We start from the raw sequence: 22,947 nt of genomic DNA on the forward strand, positions 1-22,947 counted from the left end.
GTCCTAGTCCTACACTTGGGGGGGGGGGCTGTAGTCTAAACCACAGAGCCTCTTGGGTTTGCCGATCGGAAGGTCGGCAGTTCGAATCCCCGTGACAGGGTGAGCTCCTGTTGCTCTGTCCCAGCTCCTGCCAACCTAGCAGTTCGAAAGCATTCCAGTACAAGTAGATAAATAGGTACTACTGTGGCGGGAAGGTAAACAGCATTTCTGTGCGCTCTGGTTTCCGTCATGCTGTCCCGTTGCACCAGAAGCGGTTTAGTCATGCTGGCCACATGACCGGCAAAGCTGTCTGCGTACAAACACCGGCTCCCTCGGCCTGAAAGCGAGATGAGCGCCTCAACCCCATAGTCGCCTTTGACGGGACTTAATCCTCCAGGGGTCCTTTACCTTTACCTTTTACCTTTAGTCCTACACTCTAGTCCACTTCACCACCCTGGCTCAAGTTAAGGACTGCATTGCTCTTGCAGGTGCAGCCATCTCTTTGTGCATGTTATCATTTTGCAAAGAAAAAAGGAAGACAACATCCTTATCAATGAGCTGTGTTTTGCTTCACCAGGTTGCGTTTTAATGAAGGAACCTCCGAGCTGCTAACAATCACACAAACGGGAGGCGGAAGACCTTCGAGACGAGCGATGCCGTCGTCATGGAAACTCACACTGCTTCTGTCACTCACCAGCTGTCTTACAGGTAAGTACAAAACTCTTACGCTGCCACGTTATTTCTTTCATTCTGTCTCCATCCCCTCCGTTATCGACCAAGCGATCCCTGGGCAGGGGAGAGAGGGTGGGTGCATCAGATATGGAATCAAAATAACAGAAGTTAATAAACAGGGTGCAATTAAAGAAGTTATTAGGCACAGACATAACAGCAAACATGAGCACAAAGTTGCCAAAGGCAAGCAACAATCAAGGAAACTAGTGTAGGGATACAAGTATGGGATGCAGGAATCAGGATAATAATGTCTTCTTCAGGGATCGAGCTTTCTGAAAATCTCAGGGTCGAGCTCCTCCTAATTCTTATCTAACTTCATGAATTAGAGAACTCATTTGGTAAAGAAAACCCAAACAGTTACCATGTGTTATATGCATTATTATAATGCAGTATAATATGGAAAGCGGGTGGCGCTGTGGGTTAAACCACAGAGCCTAGGGCTTGCCAATCAGAAGATAGGCGGTTCGAATCCCGTTGCTCGGTCCCAGCTCCTGCCAACCTAGCAGTTCGAAAGCACATCAAAGTACAAGTAGATAAATAGGTACTGCTCCGGAGGGAAGGTAAATGGTGTTTCCGTGCGCTGCTATACGCCGGCTCCCTCAGCCAGGAAAGCGAGATGAGCGCCGCAACCCCAGAGTCGTCCGCGACTGGACCTAATGGTCAGGGGTCCCTTTAACTTTACCTTTAATGCAGTATAATATTCTATGCATATCCCACATTAACTAAAGTAACAGGCACACAAACAAGTGTTTCTCAAACTCTGAGGGGGGCACAGCCCCCTTGGTTCTATAAATACATGCCCAGTGCCCCCCTACCCTATCAAAAGCATTATTCAAAATAGCATTTTGCACAACCCACTAAGGAAGATGACAGAGCAACAAAATTCAAAGCAGTTAAAAATTAATTAGAACTTTATTCAAAATCCAATTAATACTACCTAGCTTAATTAATTCAACAATATTGAGGAACCTCACCCAGTGATACCAGCTTTTCAAAGTCTGATAGTCATGTACACCTCTGCCACCCAGTTGCCTCTTGGCGCCCCGCTAGGTAACCCCACTGCCCCACCCAAGGGGTAGTACTATCCACTTTGGGAACCACTGACTTAAATACTCAGGTGTTAATACTTGCAAAATTAAGCTGCAGAAATATAGTACTTCACAGGGCCTGACTTAAGATGTATATAAGTATACATATGATAAGTGTAATGTTTATGGCCAATTTTGGAGCACGTTGGATGCCTGTAGTAGTTTATGTATTCAAATGAAGGGATGTGTGTGGAGAACTAGCCCAATGCCAGGTAGGGGTTAAATGTTCTGACAGTTAGAACCCTCAGGGGCGGGCTTAGCCTGGGTATAAAACACCCCTCCCAGTGGGCAGTAAGGCAGTCAGAGTCAGAGTTGGAGTGAGAGTTGAAGTGTGGGCAGGAGGAGTTAAGTGTGGGGAGTTGAAGTGTGAGTCAAGAGATAGAGCTGGGAGTTTAGAGTCTTAGGTGGATGTTAGCAGAGAGGATAAAGAGATTGTGAAACGCGTTGTTATTGATATTTAGTTAACTATTAGAGGTATTAGGCCGGTAACATTTAGAGGTATTAGGCCGGTATAGGACAACTGTTGTAAGCTTATTGAACAACCTTTTATTTATCAGCAACCACAAGCTTTGTACGCAATAAACATCTTTTTAGTTCACAATATCCTCGTCTGTGGTGAATGAATTAAGCAGGATCCAGCTAGTAGTCTGAAGGGCTGCAGCTGGGGACTGTTTGTCGTTGGTGCAGCACTCATAGACCGTAAAACGTCCGGGGGTGGGCTGTACAGGGCGAAGGGCCCGCGACATTAAAGTGGTGGCAGCGTCGGGACGAAAGATTGTCATAAAGTGGTGGTCACATCAGGATCAAAGATAGATCTAAAGTGTTGGCAAGCAGTGCCAAGGTACAAGAAAGATTTAAGGGTGACGCATTGTGTGAAGTGTGAGGCTTAAAGAGGATTTAAGCAAACTTCTGTGAGACTCTACAATCTAGTCAGGAAGGGGGATCGCATACACCTGGAAAGGGAGAAGGGGAATTCAGAGAGGAATTACCTGGCCCTAGGGTGTGGTGTGATAGCGCCTAAGACTGTGAGATTGTGAGAGAATTACAAAGATACTTTGCGTTTAAAACTATTTCAGGCAGAAAGGTTTATAGTGAGAGGTCGGAAAAGTACGCTGGACAAAGTGCACTGAGGTAACTTTGGGTGTGACTTTGGACCTAAACTGTGGAAACTAAGCCTGGAGAAATAGTTTAACTGAAACATCCTTGATTTAAGTACAGAAATAATACCACCAAATAAATAGAAAATGCCACCTAGGAAGACGAAAACAGCTCTTAGGGACTCACAAGTAGAAAGCTCTGAAGAAGAAAATGGGGTTTCCCAGATTGAGGAAACCAGTACTGAAACAGTTAACAAAAATCCTGCTGAGGGGACTAGTTTTAAAGCCTCAGAGGAATTTGAGAAATGGAAATTTGAGAAGGAATATAATTTAAAAATTGAACTAGCGAAATTACAAGCTGAAGCAAAAGAGAGAGAATTAAAGTTACAAGCAGAGGCAAAAGAGAAAGAAATGACCTTAACTATTGAGAGAGAACTGAAAGAAAAAGAAATGACCTTAACTATTGAGAGAGAAAGAGAAAGGGAGGAAAGAGAATATTTATTAGAAATGAAAAGACTTGAATTATCAGCTGTAGATAATAGAAACAACAACAATAGTTCCACACAAAATCCTAGCAGGGTGGATTTAAAAAGATTCCCTGACTTCAGAGATAAAGACGATCCTGAAGCATTTATCATTTCTTTTGAGAGGGCTTGCGAAGATTTTGAAGTAAAAGATGAGGAGAAAATGCAAATACTGAGAGCGCGTATTAGTGGAACATTAACAGAGATTTATTCTCAAATGCCATCTGATCAATCTAAAGATTTTGAAGCATTTAAACAGTTGGTTTATGTTAGATTCGGAATTACTGCAGAGCAACTGAGACAAAAGTTTAGAACAATAAAAAAGGTGCGTGAGGAAACATTCGCTCAATTAGGAGCTAAAACAACAAATTATTTAAACAAGTGGCTAGAACAGGAGGGTGCTGATTCTGTGGCGAAAATAAAAGAGGTGTTCGCATTAGAACAATTTTATGACACGATTAATAGTCATCTGAAGTATTTAATTAAAGAAAGACGCCCTAAAACCATCCTGGAAGCTGCTAATCTGGCAGATGAAATAAATGAAATCCGAGAACACGCTTATGATGCCCCAAAATATAAGGGCAAACATTGGGAAACAAATAAGTTTAAGAGAATGCAACAGCCCACAAAATTTACCACAGAAACTGCCAATAAAATTTTTCCCGCCAATGCAAATGTTCCCCATAACACGACTATGACAACGGGGGGGACTGAGGGAAAAGTAAATAAATATAGTGAGGGTAAAAGGCCTGAATTAATCTGTTGGCAATGTGGGAGAAAAGGCCATAGACAATTGGACTGTAGAACTGAACTCAGAACTAAGAGTGCAAATAATATCCCTCAGAAGCAGACATATTGTGTCCAAACTGTGGAGACAGAGCCAACTGCCAACATGGTTGCCACGACAACCGAGGCCCAGTCAGAGGCTCAGGAGTTACCAGAGGCCCAAGTTGTGAGGTGCTATATAATTCAACAAGATGACATGCTATTACACAAAACAGGAGAAGAAATTTGGGTGAATGGTAAACAATATAAAGGCTTAAAAGACACAGGGTCTCAGATTAGTATTGTACATCCTGATTTGTTAAAGCCAGAAGACTTTATTAAAGGCAAAACAATCAGTTTAAAAGGAATATCAAAACAGCCAGAAATCTTGCCAGTCGCATTAGTTAATCTGACATATAAACAATGGTCTGGAAAATGGCAAGTAGCAGTTTCACCAGAAATCCCAGCTCCAATGTTAATTGGGTGGGATCTACTTGACCATGTACAGAGTGCATTTGCGATAACTAGGGCACAAAAACTGCGACAGTTACCTCAGGAGGAAAGGCCTGATACAATTGTTGAACTGACACAAGATACAAGTATAATGCCAGTTACAAATAGTCAAGCAGCTAGTTTTGCAGCCAAGCAGAAACTAGATACAGATTTACAGAAATATTTTCAAGCCACAGCCTTGAATACAGTATTAACCCCTGAAAGCCCGGAGCGGTTTATAGTCAACAATGGGTTGCTATACAGAGAGATTCTTTTAAAGCCTAATAGAGGGGGTAATGAAATCCACAGGCAACTGATAGTACCTACTGAATTCAGAACCAAGATAATACAACATGCACATGGCAGTATCTTTGGAGGTCACTTGGGAATCACCAGAACCAAACAAAGGGTGTCCCAAAATTTCTTTTGGCCTGGGATGGGCAAGGAAATAAAGTTATTTTGTCAAACGTGCCATACTTACCAGTTACAACTGACATGGGAAGGTCCTTGTAAGATCAATTCAAAAATGAATGATATAAACGATATAATTCAGCATGGTGAAGGGAGGCGGGTCATGCAGGTGAATATGATAAACCCAACCCAGTCACTAAACCATGAACCCAATCTAGACTACAGTAGTCACGTTGTTGAAAAAGCCTGTGATATTGGTAAAGGAGTGTCTACCTGCAATGTGTCCAGTGACCTATCTGTGAGATCAGTTAGAACAACTAGTCATATTTATGATAAACCATTCATCAGTTGGAAAGATAGAAAGAACGACGTACTGGAAGTTATAGCTGGCATGGGGTCCCATCGACTTTCTATGAAAGTGAAAGTGTTTCCTACACTAGAGATTGTGTGGTGGGAAGATGGGTACCCTGCTGCTCATGCAACACCAATAAATGTCCAAAATGAATGTGGTTACACAGCATTAACAGGGCTACCACGTCAAAGGCATAAAAAAGTAGTCTTCAAATTGCTCGAAGTGGGAACTGATAAATCAATACAGACCAAAGATGAACTGACAACAAGGGCGATTGCTATGAGCAATAAGCAATCAGAGCTTTTTAGCCTACTTTCATTAAGTGCTCACGCTTGTCTAGAAAGCTTCCGCAAGCTGACTAAAAAAGAAGATATCCACAAACTTCTGAAAATAGTTCCCAGTGCATTTAAAAGCCAGACAACCAGTTTTTATGCAGCTTATGATGACCTGGAGATGTGTGTACAAGTCTGCGAGCTTAAACATTTAACAGAGAACCTGAAGGAGGGAGAGGTTGAACTAAGAGAGCTTTTGACCCTGAGAGACAAGGACTCTACCCAGCTTGGGATCCACAATCGTTACAGACGCCTCAAGTGCAGGGATCGGAATGGGACTGTAGCATCTGGCCGAGGAAGACAGCTTACATCCCATCACGTATGGCAGAGAAAAGACTGGTGCCCAGAGAAAGATACTTCTTGCGACGGTTAAGGACGAGAAGGAGCGTGAAAGGATCCTAAACATCATCGCAGACGCCTTATAATGAAGACCCAAAGACAAAGGTTAATGGACAGTTACGGCTTTTCTTGCAATAAAAGCCTAACGCTGCATGAACTATTGTATATAATGTTCACAACTATATGTACTATTACTGAAGATGTAACTGATTATGCTATAGTTAGGAAAATAGGTAAGAGTTATAAAATGTATTGTTTATGTTAATGTTTAAAAATGTTGTTTGTATCAGAGGGATACTTTGGCTAGTAACTCCTCTGATACAAACCTAAAAAGGAGGGAGGTATGTGGAGAACTAGCCCAATGCCAGGTAGGGGTTAAATGTTCTGACAGTTAGAACCCTCAGGGGCGGGCTTAGCCTGGGTATAAAACACCCCTCCCAGTGGGCAGTAAGGCAGTCAGAGTCAGAGTTGGAGTGAGAGTTGAAGTGTGGGCAGGAGGAGTTAAGTGCGGGGAGTTGAAGTGTGAGTCAAGAGATAGAGCTGGGAGTTTAGAGTCTTAGGTGGATGTTAGCAGAGAGGATAAAGAGATTGTGAAACGCGTTGTTATTGATATTTAGTTAACTATTAGAGGTATTAGGCCGGTAACATTTAGAGGTATTAGGCCGGTATAGGACAACTGTTGTAAGCTTATTGAACAACCTTTTATTTATCAGCAACCACAAGCTTTGTACGCAATAAACATCTTTTTAGTTCACAATATCCTCGTCTGTGGTGAATGAATTAAGCAGGATCCAGCTAGTAGTCTGAAGGGCTGCAGCTGGGGACTGTTTGCCGTTGGTGCAGCACTCATAGACCGTAAAACGTCCGGGGGTGGGCTGTACAGGGTTCCACAGGTATGCAACCTGGAGACTTGGGTCTCCCCTCATTTTATTTGGGTCTCAATGCTTCCTGAAGTTTCCTCATACTTCTGTCCCGTCAGAGTTCCTTCCTTCCTGTTCATTACCTCCTCATTCTCGCGCACACCTGTTTTTAACTTAGTAACTAGATGCATGTCTATTTATTTCACAAGTGGAAATGAATGTTTTGACTGATCAGCACAATACATTATCGCCACTGATGCTTTGTATGGCCTTATCAGTTGTATTCTACAAAGCACTTCTGACAGGGCCCAAACATGTGGGCAGAAAGAAGGGGAATCAGTGGTATATGCTTAGGTCAGGGGCTAAGCTAAAAATAGCTAAGTATTAGGAGATCCCATCATGGATCTCCAACATTTCTTGTAGTTTATCATTTATCTTTAAGGCTGAGAAATTCCATATATTGTTTTCAGCGGCTGCACTCCATATATAGTGGGGGAGACACAGCCCCTTTGAAATGTAAACCGCCAAAAAAGAGAGAGACGGAATTAGCATTACAAAACAATATTGCACAGCATTTGAAATGAAATGATAATCAGAGTATTATTTTGAAGAATCACAAAACACAGGAAGCATTAGTCAGTCAACTAGGAATGATGTTTAAAATTAAATACCTGTTCTGCCTTTTAGTTTGCAATTCCTATTGATTCCTGCCAGGTATTCACTGAGGTCTGTGTTATCCCATTTAATTCATTCACTAGACCCCCAGATTTATTGCAGCTTTGCTAAAGAAGATTATTGTATAAAAATAATGTTTGCTTCAGTGTTACTGTGCATTACATTTACCCCAACAAATGGCGTTCGCATTTTGAACATTTGCATGAGATAATTGCTGCACTATGCCTTGCTATCTGATATGCAACGACTAGAAATATAGCATTCCTTATAAAACGGTGGATGAGAACCTCTTTGGTTCTGCGAGACAGATCCTTATCAGACCCTAGCCTCAAGGGGCAAATCTGACATGTGGGTGGGGCTGTCAATCACCTGTCAATCATCTGATGGAGTCTAGGGGTGTGGCAAGGGGGCACAGAGCGAGGAGAGGCACAAGTAATCCACACCCCTTTCAGCTTGGTCTCATGACCTAACAACTCGGTGGAACATAGCTGTCCAAAAAGAGTGGCACAAGTCAAATTCCTCTGAAGCAGAGTTTGGAATAGGGGAAACATAAGCCAGCATAAGTTATGCCAGCTTTCTGTAGCTAGGATTGTTCCACTAGCAACCACGGCCATGTTGATGTCATTGAAATTCTACTCAATATTGACCCAGAGCAGATCCCAACATATATTCAGCAGAGTACAAACATAAACACATTGCAGGATTCCCCCAAAATAGACCAGAGGCAATTAATATTTCATCCATCAGAGCTTTACTGCTACTGAAGGCAAATGAACGTAATGGTCACACATCCAATACATTCAGGATTGGCACTGTCCACATGAAATCCAGTTGCAGCAGACTTGACTTAAATTTGCAATAACTTATAATAAGTCTAAACCTTAACACTATAGCATACTATGTACAGAACACCACACCAGAAGGAAAAAAGGTAGAAAGAGAAAGCGAAACCCAGGCTCCTTCTGCCCCTACTTTTATAGTCGGCATGACTTTGACAGAAAAAGATAACGGAACCAGTTTAAACCAGCTATACACAGCTTCTCTGAAGGAATAACCCAGACATCACGAACCTTCTGCTTGTTTCTTTCACACAGAGGAGCTTCCAGAGCCCTCCTGAATTAATTAGAATAGGAAATATCTCTACACATCTGATCAATCCTTTCTGCACTAAGAAATGCAAACTGACAGTTGACTCAAAATAAAAATGGCAAAAGTCTTGGTCTTATCAACTGTTGGGGACCAGCTGCAGCTCCTCTCATACAACAGAGCTTCCTCTCCTCCTCCTGTCCCCTCCAAGCCCTTGCAGATCTTCAAAATGGTTGTCTGGTTGCACACGGAGGGCACAGGAGAGAAAAGGGAGAAGGGATACAACCCTTTTGTGATGTACTAATATGCAAAGACTCAAGAAAAATATCCAGCTACCGGAAAATAAATTCAAAAGCGATACCTGATGCATAAGTGTTTATATAGCTATGCCTATGTATATTTTGTTATATCTTTCTGCTTAGAGAGTAGTAATATGCTAATTATATATCAGTTTTTTAAATGTGAAGATAATGTTTGTGTAAATGCATATATTCACACACACACAATGTCCATCATGATGACAGGTAGAGAACTTTCAGTGGGTAGGTTTATATAGTTCATAGATCCCTGAAGGGGTTAGAAATGCCTTTGGAGAACTGTGTCAAGGAGAATGGAGGGCAGACTTTGCTTTTGCTGTAATGTTTTTTAGTAGTAGGGAATGGCAGCATTTGCTGATAATCTAGAAATTTAAAGGGATTTACTACTACTACTACTACTACTATTTCTCTACTTCATCCAAGAATCACAAAGCAGTTTACAATATAAAAACACGAAAATACATAACACAGTAGCAACCGAAACAATATCCCCACCCACCCCAACACACCTACACAGTTTTAAAGGCTAGAGTTTAAGTAGCCAAAGGCCTGGGAGAAGAGGAATGCTTTTGCCTTGTGCAGTAAGCATGGTTTACTGAGGGATGTGAATTAAACGTCCCCCGCTAAGCCTTGCCATTGGGAATCAAACTTACCGGGTAACTTATATCTGCATAGCACTGGCTCCTTCTCTCTTATTGGTCATGCTAGAATGTGCCAAAATGTTGGCTTTGTGGGACGGAATATATTTTTCCTGGCTTAAACGTAATTGAATTCAAAGTTGATGGGATCAGGCTGGTTGTCAAGGTAATTCTAACAATGTACTTTGGGCTTTGTCCCTTTTGACATTTGATCACATTAGGCTACTCTACAATTACACACGTGTTGTTGTGTTACCGCAGTCACTGAACCACGCTTGCCTGCCTGAAAATGCTTTCTCCTATCGATTTGCGTTCCACATGGTCCACTAAGCCAGACGCTTTAGCATTTTAGCTTTCAGTATTCTTGACTGCACTATTCTGGATTGTTGTGCGACGGATGTGGACACTAATTGCTGGCTGTGTTTGGAGGCAGCATTTAAATGTTGAGGTCATGAGAGTATTGTGGGAAGTGAGGGAAATTCTTCTATTATGCATAGGAACAAAAGCTTAGGAGACCCTAGGCTGCATAACGTTTTGAGTCTCTACAACTTCCTGTCCCTGATGACATCAGAACAGGAAGTAGGTTGCCCTTGTGTAACTTTTTCTGATTGCTTTATATCCTTTCAGGAATCTTAATACACGGGCAGGCCATGTTTCTCTCTCTCTCTCTCTTTTCTTCTTCTTCTATACAGTGGTGCCTCGCAAGACGAAATTAATTCGTTTCGCGAGTGTTGTCGTATAGCGAAAATTTCGTCTTGCGAAGCATGGTCAGAGAAAGCGCGGCTTTAGGGGGGGGGACTGCAAAAAGTTTTCGTTTGTTTTCCATCTGCCAGGCTTAGGCAGAGCAACCGCAGCCACCTTGCTGCTGAATCTGGCGTAACTTTGTTGTTGTTGTTCAGTCGTTCAGTCGTGTCCGACTCTTCGTGACCCCATGGACCAGAGCACGCCAGGCACCCCTATCCTCCACTGTCTCCCGCAGTTTGGCCAAACTCATGCCAGTCTCTTCGAGAACACTGTCCAACCATCTCATCCTCTGTCGTCCCCTTCTCTTTGTGCTCTCCATCTTTCCCAACATCAGGGTCTTTTCCAGGGAGTCTTCTCTTCTCATGAGGTGGCCAAAGTACTGGAGCCTCAACTTCAGGATCTGCCCTTCCTATGAGCACTCAGGGCTGATTTTTTTAAGGATGGATATGTTTGATCTTATAGCCAAAGACCTGGGAGAAGAGGAATGTTTTTGCATGGTGCTTATAGATATGTAATGAAGGTGCCAGGCGAGCCTCGCTGGAGAGACCATTCTGCCAAGGGGGAACCACTGCAGAAAAGGCCCATTCTCGTGTTGCTGCTCTCCTGACCTCTTGCAGGGGAGGTACATGAAGAAGAGCCCAGGGGCATAGCAAGGGGGCGTAGGGGGCGGTGCACCCCATGTTCCATAATGGAGGGGGTGACAAATTATCAAGGAACAATTATTGCCCTACTAGGGTGGTTCATAAATTTTTTTTTTTTTAAAAAAATGCCTGCTCCAAAGGTCTTATGTTACTATACTAGGGATTGTATAGCTATATATGAAATTTCATGCATATCAGTTACTATCTCGACCTCCCCCACTTGGCTGTTTTCCTATGTCGTGAAGGCTGAAATTTCAGTTCAGTGGAGCACTCACTTACTGTTCCCAACCCTAACCCTGTGGAAAGCCATCTAATTAGACTTTAATTTGATTTTGAGATGTTTTTAGGAGGTAATTTAATTATTGTTTGATTTTATACCAATGTTATGTATCTGATGTGAGCCACCCTGAGCCTGACTTTGGCCGGGGAGGGCGGGATATAAATAAAAGTTTATTATTATTATTACTTGTAATAATTCCTTTGTAAGAAAATATGAAATAACGCAAAACCATTTTTGCGGGGGGGGGAATCAATGGGGGGTGACAAAAAAAACCCACACGAGGTACCACCTGACCTTCCTATGCCTCTGGAAGGGCCTCAGATGATGATCACATGGTCCAAGTTGGATCATATGGAGAGAGGCGGTGATAGTATTTCTATATTTCTAATACTACTTTTTCTATTCTTCTCCTTTTTAAAGCATTGTTTCTGTGTTTTTATATGTCCTTAATTTTTCTAAATGTTGCATGATGCTTTAAAACACCTTTCATGCATCTTAATCCAATTGGGTACCTTGGTGTACATTGTAGCAGGATTAAAATGTTTAAAATAATATAAATGACTTTTGGGGGGGGAAAGAAGAGCCTTGGCTCAGTGGTAGAACACCTGCCTTACATCTGGTTCAATCCCCAACATCATACCCTCCAACATTTCTCTGATGAAAAAACATAAAACATAACTTTAAAATAAACAACTTATACCAAATAAGTATAAGTTAATATAAAATAAACAACTTATGCCAAATAAGTATAAGTATAAATAAGAATATGATAGCACACAATAAAAGTAACTCAAAGTATGAGCGACTCACAATTAAACAGAAACTCACTCTTAACAATTACAATTTTTTTAAAAAAAACAGGGCCTTCTCTGTAGTCGTGCTCCCCTTGTAGAACACCCTCCCATCAGATGTCAAAGCAATAAACAACCATCTGACTTTTAGAACACATCTGAAGGCAATCCTGTATAGGGAAGATTTTAATGTTTGATGTTTTACAGTGCTTAATGTGTTTAATTTGGTGGAAGCCACCCAGAGTGGCTGGAGCAACCCAGTCAGATGGACAGCAAATAAATTTATTATTTTTTTATTATTTACTAAACTAAACATTGACACCACAATTAGATGTCACGAGCAAAACATCACCATCTAGCGGCGGCTATGCTGGTACTGCAGCTAATACAGATTCCCCCTGGCAGAGCTCCGCCGGCCATTTGCGAGATCGCAAACCAGTAATTGAAAACCGGGGGGGGGGGGAGAGAGAGAAGGGGCAGACGGAAGTTGAACGGGGGGAACGAAAAAGAGGGTAATTGAAAAGGGGGGGGGCAGACGAAAGTTGATTGGGGGGGCCGAAAAGGGGTAATTGAAAACGGGGGGAAGAGGGTAATTGAAAATGGGGGGTGGAGAGGGGGCAGATGGAAGTTGATTGGGGCCCCCGAAAAGAGGGTAATTGAAAACGGGGGGGGTGGGGGAGAGGGGGCAGGCGGAAGTTGATTGGGGGGGCCGAAAAGAGGGTAATTGAAAATGGGGGGGAATTGAAAAGGGGGGGGGAGAGAGAAGGGGCAGACGGAAGTTGAACGGGGGCGAAAAGAGGGAAATTGAAAATGGGGGGGGAGAAAAGGGGCAGATGGAAGTTGAACAGGGGAACTTCTTCAGTTTCAAAAAATCAGCCGCAGCAAGGCGTGGCCAGGTCAGCTAGTGATCAATAAAAATAACAGCAAATCAAAGTGCATAAAATACCACAATACATACAAAACCACGTAAAAGGGTCAAATTGAGAAACAAAGACACAAAGCTTACAAAATTGGTGTTTTTAAAAAAGGTAAAATTAATGTACTGTACTTTACTACTCTTGGCCCTATATTCCACTCCTGGCTTTTAAATAAACACAGCAGTTTCTTCAGACCAAGGATCGTCATGTATGGACATCTGCTCTGGGCCCCCGAGTTGGATGCTGTAAATCGGAAACAGCAGGCCGCCTCTGAACAGCCGGTCAAGCCACTTATACAGCAATACAAAAATTGCCCTTAAGAGATGAACACGTGTAGAACTAACGCAAGTTTCAGCACCCTGCCTGCTATTCTGACCTACAGCTGCTGATGGGAAAAAAGAATTTCCGTCTCTCTTATTAAATCCCTTCCCCTCCATCTGGCAAGTTGGAGGCTTGGAGCGCAACTGACAGGAGAACCTCTGAATGCCTCCCCAAACCTGCCCAACATGCAGTATTCAGATCCTTAGCAGTCCCTGCCAGCGTAGATATTTGTTGCCTGCGGGATCAGAAAGTCATTAACCGAACCCCATCCAATATGCATGCCTCCCATAACAGGCAAGAGTCAGTTTCTTTGCCTTTTGCTGCTCCTTCTGTCCACTTTTCTTGTGTCCAGCATATGCAGTTTAAATAATAATAACAACAACAACAACAACAACAACAACAACAACAACAACAATATATTACTTGTACCCCGCCCACCTGGCTGGGTTTCCCCAGCCACTCTGGGCGGCTTCCAACAAATATTAAAATACATTAAAATGTCACAGATTAAAAACTTCCCTAAACAGGGCTGCCTTCAGGTATTTTCTAAAGGCAGCCCTGTTTAGGGAAGTTTCTAATTTCTACACACACACACACACACACACACACACACACTGCCCAGTCCAGTGGGAAATGCACTCATGAAATGAGGCCATCTGTCATTTGGTAGGTAGGCTTGATAGGAAAGCTCCCTCAAGCCATCACAGAATCATAGAGTTGGAAGGGACCTGGAGGATCATCTAGTCCAACCCCCTGCAATGCAGGAATATGCCATTTTCCCATACAGGGATCAAACCTGCAACCTTGGCATTATCAGCACCACGTGCCAGCCAACTGAACTATCTAGGCATGTGCCTTTAAAAGTGTTCAATATTTTGGCGAACCCTTGGATGGCGCTGTGGGTTAAACCACAGAGTCTAGGGCTTGCTGATCAGAAGGTTGGCGGTTCGAATCCCTGCCACGGGGTGAGCTCCCGTTGCTCGGTCCCAGCTCCTGCCCACCTAGCAGTTCGAAAGCACGTCAAAGTGCAAGTAGATAAATAGGGACCACTCCAGCGGGAAGGTAAACGGCGTTTCCATGTGCTGCTCTGGTTCACCAGAAGTGGCTTTGTCATGCTGGCCACATGACCCGGAAGCTGTCTGTGGACAAACGCCGGCTCCCTCGGCCTATAGAGCGAGATGAGCGCTGCAACCCCAGAGTCGGACACGACTGGACCTGATGGTCAGGGGCCCTTTACCTTTTACCTTGGATGGCTATGCCAGTCTGTGAACGCTATTCCAATCTGTGAATGTCAGTGGTGACAAAGGAAGGGCCATTTTCTCCTAAATATACTGGGGGCCTTGTACCAAAAGAATCAGTCTTTCAGCGTGGCAGAACTTACCCTCTGGTACTCCTTGCCTATTGACCCAATGAAAAGGATGGTGTGCCTCAAACACAGTTGTAAAGGGCCGCTTTCCCTCTGTCAGGATTAGATCAGCTCAGCCTGCAGTAGCTGCGCTGCTTAATGGAGTTGGGTTCCGGCGTAACTCTACACCAGCTTAAATTACTCCTGCTTGCTTTGCGCCAGCTTCTTCTGTGTACAGGATTGCTCCCTAAGGAGTTTTCCCTAGACAGGTTAGTAGTATTATCGGGATGAAGATTAAGAGGGGGAGAATATAGAGAAAGCCATGAGGATTGAGGTGAATGAAGCAAGACCACAGAGAGAGTCTTGTATTGATAAAGGAGCTTAAATTCCTTAATACAGAAAGATAAAGGAGGCCAGTGGTGAGGAAGATAAAAAGAAGAGAGTGATACATTTAGAACCACAGTCTCAGCTTGTTGCAACGCTGCCCTTCCTTTTCTTACTCACACAAACTTGATAAATGGTGAAAAAAATAGTTTTTGAACAAGAATATTTATTGTGTGAATAATTGTTGCCTATGTGAGGTACGGGTTGTACTGCCTTCCTCTCCTTAGCTGAGTTTTTAGAGCAGCTTCCAAAAGGAGCTGAAGTGTCAACTGGAATCTGTACTGAACGCCACCAGGATTTATCTGGAGGAAGTGCAGCTGAAAGACGCCATAGGTGAGGCGATTTTCATCTCAGCGCAGACCACGAAATGATAGCATTCAAGCTCGGGGTTAGCACTGAGGTGCCATTGCTTTAATTCATGAAGCCTGACCCCTTCGACTCTGTAGCCTGCTGCTAAAAACAGTCCTCTGGTCCTTTCCCAAAAGGATCTCTGGGTCTCATTTTCCTAAGTGCTGCAGAGGAGAAAAATGTATGTCTGCCCTGAAAAAACGTCTTCACCCTTCTATGGCCATTCCTGGTTGCAGGAACTTAGACGTCACAGCTTGGCCTAGTTTACAAAGCCAAGCTGATTTAAACTGGAAGGGCAGATCCTGAAGTTGAGGCTCCAGTACTTTGACCACTTCATGAGAAGAGAAGACTCCCTGGAAAAGACACTGATGTTGGGAAAGATGGAAGGCACAAGGAGAAGGGGAAGACAGAGGATGAGATGGTTGGACAGTGTTCCCCGAAGTGACTGGCCAAACTGCAGGAGGCAGTGGAGGATAGGGGTGCCTGGCGTGCTCTGGTCCATGGGGTCATGAAGAGTCGGACACGACTGAACGACTGAACAACAACATCAGACAAAGTGGCACTTCTGGAATGGGGTATCTGTTTTCATTCTCTTTCCTTCCTAGGATGTCCATGGGTTCTAGTGTTACAAGAGAGGAAGAAAAACTTTTGTCTATCCACTGTCTCCGCAATGTGCAGGAAGCTCTTTGGGCATTGCAGTTGAATGCTCCAAAAACACTTCCCTGCACCCGTTGCTAACCTGTCACCCTCCACCAAAGGTAAAAGAGTTACCTTGAGAATGAGACTCTATATAGCAACAGAGCAAATGGGGGCTGGTCCATTAGAATGAATGGCACACTGCCCCATGAACCTCAGCCTGCCTTCAGACATTCCTCACCTGCCTGCCTTCTTACTTACAACCAGCCTGGCTGTCAGCTTCTCCTCAATCCCTGTGGAACTCAATAGGGAGAGGCAAGGGGGAGGAACCTAGAAATAGTTGTCTCTGCTTGTATGGGGCACTGGCTCCCCTTGCTGCTGGCCTCCGTGCCACCTTACCAGGCCTAGTGGGCAACCCAATGGAGTCCAACTGCATCTCAGAGGCTGGGTTGGGGATGGGGGGGGGAGAGAGAAGTTGCCCACCCCTGGTTTAGTAGAACAAGAAGATTAAACATACATTTGTCGGAGATGCTGCACTTGAAACATAAACGGCTAAAAGAAAGAAAGCTCTCCCATGGCTTTTAACTGGATGGTTCTATGGCACATTTCCTTGATTAAGCTATGTTTGATCTAACCAGGCACCGTTCTGAGATCAACAATGGTAAATAAAGTGGAGAATGTTAGTTTGCTGCTCTGGCTGGATAAGTATCCTTCTACTCTTCAGAGCTAGAGCTGTGGGAGGCTGCGTTCTCACTTTGCTCCTTAAAATACCGTGTCTAGTAACTGTGTTGCTCAGCAGAGTGTTGTGATGGGTAGCTTTCCCCCCATTAAGCGCAGCAGTGTAAAAAGGCCTGATAATCCTGAGCACTGCACATCCTAAGCATTTAATTCCTCTTGGCAGCACAGCTGCCTGCATTTCAGAGGAAGCCTCCTTTTAAAAGAGTAGATTTCATAGATTCTTGATTGTATAAACTTACTCTCATATGTGCCATTGCGACCCAATACACTGTGCCATTGTGATCGTATCAATAAGTTCTTCCTCTCCTCCATGTCTGCATGGAGGAAAAGATGTAATTCAGTGAAGGGGGGGCACTGAACTCCCCCATACCCTCCAACATTTCTCTGATGAAAATGGGGAGAAATGAATTTTATTATTTATACCCTGCCCATCTGACTGGGTTGCCCCAGCCCACTCTGTACACATTCAAACATTTATAAAAAAAAAAACATAATAAAAACATAGTAGTAATGTATGGAAGTGAGAGCTGGACCATAAAGAAGACTGATCGCCGAAGAATTGATGCTTTTGAATTATGGTGCTGGAGGAGACTTGAGAGTCCCATGGACTGCAAGAAGATCAAACATATCAATTCTGAAGGAAATCAGCCCTGAGTGCTCACTGAAAGGACTGATCCTGAAGTTGAGACTCCAGTACTCTGGCCACCTCATGAGAAGAGAAGACTCCCTGGAAAAGACCCTGATGTTAGGAAATATGGAGGGCACAAGGAGAAGGGGACGACAGAGGCTGAGATGGTTGGACAGTGTTCTCGAAGCGACTGGCATGAGTTTGGCCGAACTGCGGGAGGCAGTGGAGGATAGGGGTGCCTGGCGTGCTCTAGTCCATGGGGTCACAATACGGACAATGCATAAAATACCACATTACACCAAAAAAACAACAACATGTAAAACAGTCAAATTGAGAAACTAAAGAAAGCTGTCAGTGGTTACTAGGCACAATGGCTATGTTCCACCTGCACTGTCAGAGGTGGGATGCCTCTAAATACCCGTTTTGGAGAATCACCGGTGGGTAGGATGCTGCTGCACTCATCTGCAGTTTGTAGGACTTCCCCAGGCACCTGGTTGGGCACTGAGAACAGGATGCTGGACTAGATATGCCATTGGCCCGATCAAACAGGCTCTTCGTATCAGAGATATTGCTCCAACCCAGTGGATCACTGCCAGAGGGGCACAAAAAGCCCTCCTGCGATGAAAATAGACTATCAAAAGAGAATCGCGAGTCTTGCGAAAGAGCTCTCGTTCTCTGTGGTGTTCGCAGATTTTTTATCTTTATTCATAGGTTTATGTGTAGCGTTTCAAAAGACTGTCAGACTAGTTTGATCAGAGATGACAGTGGGACAGAACAAATGAGTATATGCACCACAGGGAACAATACATTTCTATCATACTACCTGCAATCCTGAAGGGAAAGAAAAATTCTCCGTCTGTAATCTAAGGGAAATATCTTGGCCAGCCAGTGAATGCTAGCAAGAGCAGGTGCAAAACAAGCAGTCAAAAGCATTTGCAATCATGTCACTGTCAAAGAATCAACTTAAACAGAAGCGACTGGAATCCCTTTGGAAAGCACAAAAGATCAATTCCCAGGGACTAAAGCTGCAATCCTAAATGCACTTTCTAGAAAGTGAGCCCCACTGAGGACAGTTATCATTATTTACATTGAATCAAGCATATGAACAGTGATGTTTCTGGCCAAAGCCAAAGGGCGGATCTACACACAGGGGGAAAAACTACTATAAACAAGTCAGAAATTAACGCCTTATAACAAAAGGAAAAAAACACTATGGAAAATCGCGGAATTTTTTTTTTGCTCTCCAGCGCCATCTGGTGTTGCATGTTTATAATGCATTCAAAACGCTGTTTTTTTAACCTAATGTAGCTGTGTCCCTGGTCCAACATCCTGTTCCCACAGTGGCCAGCCAGATGCCTCAACCTCACAAGAAGAACATGAGCACAACAACAGTAAAGCTCTGCTGAATGAAATATAATTGCCTCTGGTCTATTTTTGGGGGGAATCCTGCAATGTGTTGAAGTTCTTACTCTGCTAACTATATGCTGGAATCTACTCTGGATCAATATTCAGTATAATTCCATGGCAAGCACATCAGCACATGCAATGGAAGACATCCATATAACTTTTACCCTCATAGAATCATAGAATCATAGAGTTGGAAGAGACCACAAGGGCCATCCAGTCCAACCCCCTGCCAAGCAGGAAACACCATCAAAGCATGCCTGACAGATGGCTGTCAAGCCTCTGCTTAAAGACCTCCAAAGAAGGAGACTCCACCACACTCCTTGGCAGCAAATTCCACTGTCGAACAGCTCTTACTGTCAGGAAGTTCTTCCTAATGTTTAGGCGGAATCTTCTTTCTTGTAGTTTGAATCCATTGCCCCGTGTCCGCTTCTCTGGAGCAGCAGAAAACAACCTATCTCCCTCCTCTATATGACATCCTTTTATATATTTGAACATGGCTATCAGATCACCCCTTAACCTTCTCTTCTCCAGGCTAAACATACCCAGCTCCCTAAGCCCTCCTCTGGACACGTTCCAGCTTGTCAGTATCCTTCTTGAACTGTGGTGCCCCTTCTTGAACTGTGGTGCCTCATTGGAATTAACACAGCAGCTTGTGCGCTGGAAGCTCTGTACAAGCCATCTTTAACCCAGCACTGTCAAAGATGGACTACATTTCCCATCAGCCCCTGCTACCATGGGCAATGCTGAGGGATGATGGGAGGTGCAGTCCAAAAACATCTAGAGGACACTAGGTTGGAGAAGGCTGTTTTTTAAATATCCAAAAGAAATGTCTGCCTCTGTGTGCTGATTTCAGAGATATAAAGTATTTTTCCCCTTCCCAAGAACTCTGATTAGCCAAGAAATATAATTTCACAAAGACAAATGCAGAAAACACCCCACCTTCGCAACAGAGAGAGATTTAAGACGAAGCAGGAACTCATAAAAAGTTGTCTCAGACAGAAGAAGATGGAAAAAACCTCTTCTTGACTCCTGGGGTTGGTGGGGCTACATCTTTAAATCTCCGACTTAATGGAAAGATAAAAAAGTATGATAAGATTAAATTATATCCATATCAAGAAAGAAAGGGATAGAAAGAACGTAGGAAATTGCTGCTTTCATAAATCTGGTTTGCTCTGTCACTGTAATAAATCCCTGTTGCATTAACCAGTCAAAAAAAGACTGTTCAGAATCCAAATAATAGACTTGCTGTCTTAAATCATGGTACCAATTATCTTCGTACAATGAAGGTCATGTTTGTGTGAATAAAATTAGAATTCAGCAGTAGACCTATTGGCAGAATTATGAAGATTTGGACCAGGGGTGGCAAATATAAAGCCCGGAGGCCAAATCTAGCCCTTTAGATGTCTCCAGCGTGGTGCATAGAGGAGTCGAGACCACACCACATCAAAGAACAGGTCACTTTGCACACCACAGAACAAAGTAGCAGCTCTAAATGAGTTGGGATTAGTAATGCATGCAAGATTCTGCCTCAGTTCCGTTTTACTGAACTTGGTTACTGCAGTGCCCTAGGGAACTAATAATGTCGGGACCATTATTTTTATGGAGGTGTGTTTATTTAGCTCCAAAATAAAAGAGTTTTAACCAAGATTAAATGGTTTCAGAATACTCTGAGGATTTTCCATGCCCAGTGACAGGTGATTCAAGCTCCTTTTTCTGCCCTTTCCCTCCTACACACCCAGGAAGCAATCCTACGCAGAAGAAGCTGGCATAAAGCAAGCTGGTGTACATTAAGCCAGCACGAAGTTACACCCGGGTAGAATCTACACACGTATATATATATATATATATATATATAAAAACATTCTGAAAATGTTTTTGAAAAAGCGTTTAAAAAATACATTGATTTTTTTATAAGACTCACCATCGCCATCTTGAGTCACATTGTATATCGCAATTAAAACACGCTAAAAACGTTTTATTTGCAGCTGTATAGCAGAGTCCCAGATCCAAACCCTGTTCAGCAGCTGCTTCTGCCTAAGTCTGGCAGAGGGAAAACAAAATCTTTCAAACAGTGTTCAGGTTGCCTGACCGAACTGCACAGCCTATGTCCCTCCTCTCTGGTCCCATCCTCACCTCACCCCAGGACTGTCCTTCAGCCAGGCTGAGCCCCGGCTGTTCTGAGCTGAACAAGTTGCGCTGGAACATATGTGACTGAACAAGGGTTGTGAACTTATTGCTGAGATGGAAGCAGCCAGTGAGCTGCAGATTCCCTACATCAGACATGTCCAACTGGTCGACCGCGATTGACAGGTAGATCGCCTGAGTGATCGTGGTAGATAGCAGGATCCTGCTTGATAGTGGGCTAGGAATGTCACCGCCCCCTGCCCCCAGCGCTAGGTCCATCCGCCGGCGCCGCAGCAGCAGTGAAAGCTGGTCAAAGCAGCAAGCAGCAGAAATAATGTTTGCTTTAGTGCTGCATGTGATGGTCAGCGCTGGATTTTCTGGTGAGCGTTTTTTGTCATCCCCCCTTCCCAAAAGCTCAACAACTCTGGGCACTCCACCCCCCTAATAAACGCATGTTCCTCCACCCTCCAATGACAATGGGTCTGCCAGTTTTGTTTGTTTTTAAATACTGGTAGTAGATCGCAGTCTCTTGGGAGTTGGACATGCCTGTACTACACCATAAGCTGCTCATCCTTGTAGACCTTGCCATAGGATTGCCTCCTAAAATAAATTTTCTTTACTCATTCCTTGGTTTGAACTACTCCATCTTCACACCAATACCCTGGAAATAAGTGTGTGTGTTTGTGTGTGTGTGTTTGTGTGTGTGTGTGTGTTCGCGCGCACACACACATGCAAAATTGCACAATTGTGTCAATGTGCCCCCTGTCCCCATTAAAACAACCCACCAGGATTTATTTTTAACTTGAAGTTTTCAACCGGAGTAGAAAGATCTGCGGTTTGGTGCCCTATTCCAATGCTGGCTTTAGAAAGACACATAGAACAGCACATCCGTTGCCCCTCCTAAAACCCATACATAAGGGTTCTTCGCACATCACACCACTCATTCTACAGGGGCATCATTGAAACTGTTCTCTGTAATTCTATAACAGCTTGGTATGGTACAGCCTCCAAGAGAGACAAGAAAAGGCTCCAACGAGCTGTAAGAATTGCAGAAAGGGTAATTGGTGTTAGCTTGCCTTCAATAGAGACAATTTATGCTACCCGAGTTAGGAAGAGAGCAGAGAGAATTGTAGCAGATCCTTTACATCCCGGTCATCATCTGCTTGATTTACTTCCATCTGGACGTCGCTACAGGAGTTCATATACAACATCGGCCAGGCACAAGAATAGTTTTTTCCCTTGTGCAATTAAATTGTTAAATTCATAGTTGTATAGCTGAAGGGGGGGGTAAATTATGGGTGGGGTTTCCTTGCTTCTTTGTATTGTGAGAGGAACAGTGTCTGTATGTTTACATTGCAATGTAGCCGAAACAAATTCCAAGTATGTTGGAAAATGTACTTGGCCAATAATAAATTATTCCTATTCCTATTCCTATTCCTATTCCTATTCCTATTCCTATTCATATGTACAAGCTGCTATTTGCACATGCACAAGTTGTTGTGTGAAGGAGTGTACTGATTTGTACGACTCAGCTACTGTGCGCATAGGCTCACAGACAGCATACTTGTTGAATGTTACATGTTAAGGCCACTCTGAGCAGAAGCTGTTCCCAAATCAGATTTCAAGAACAGCTGGATAACGAATTTGGCCCTCCAAATTTAGATGAAGATCACTAATAAATAAATAAAAATATCTAATTTAAAATCCATTCCGCACAGACACAAAAAGCTATAAGACGTTGTCATTATTCTTTTTTCATGGAACAGCTGCTTAGTCTTTGGCTATTTACATTTTATATTTGTGCTAGATAATCAAAAAAAATCCGGAAAGGGCAAAATGCTATATTAGTAATGATTAAATAAAAATGAAATTCTACTTTTGCTGGAGATTCAAGAACTGTAATTGGAAGGTGGTCTAATTTCCTTACCTGCTTGAAGAGTCATTGCTAAGATCTTA

The 22,947-nt window shown here is 43.4% G+C and overlaps 1 protein-coding gene across 2 annotated transcripts in view; it reads left to right on the forward strand.

Moving 5' to 3' along the window:
* Positions 1-22,947, forward strand: part of CNTN5 (contactin 5) — a 619,322-nt gene that overhangs the window by 277,311 nt on the left and 319,064 nt on the right. For both annotated transcript variants that reach the window (XM_033146163.1, XM_033146162.1), the window contains exon 3: positions 557-687. In XM_033146163.1, coding sequence (XP_033002054.1) covers positions 633-687 — 55 coding nt within the window. In that variant the 5' untranslated portion in view covers positions 557-632. The remainder of the gene's footprint in view (positions 1-556; positions 688-22,947) is intronic.

This window comes from Lacerta agilis, chromosome 4 (assembly GCF_009819535.1).
Source record: "Lacerta agilis isolate rLacAgi1 chromosome 4, rLacAgi1.pri, whole genome shotgun sequence".
NCBI classification, from domain to species: domain Eukaryota; kingdom Metazoa; phylum Chordata; class Lepidosauria; order Squamata; family Lacertidae; genus Lacerta; species Lacerta agilis.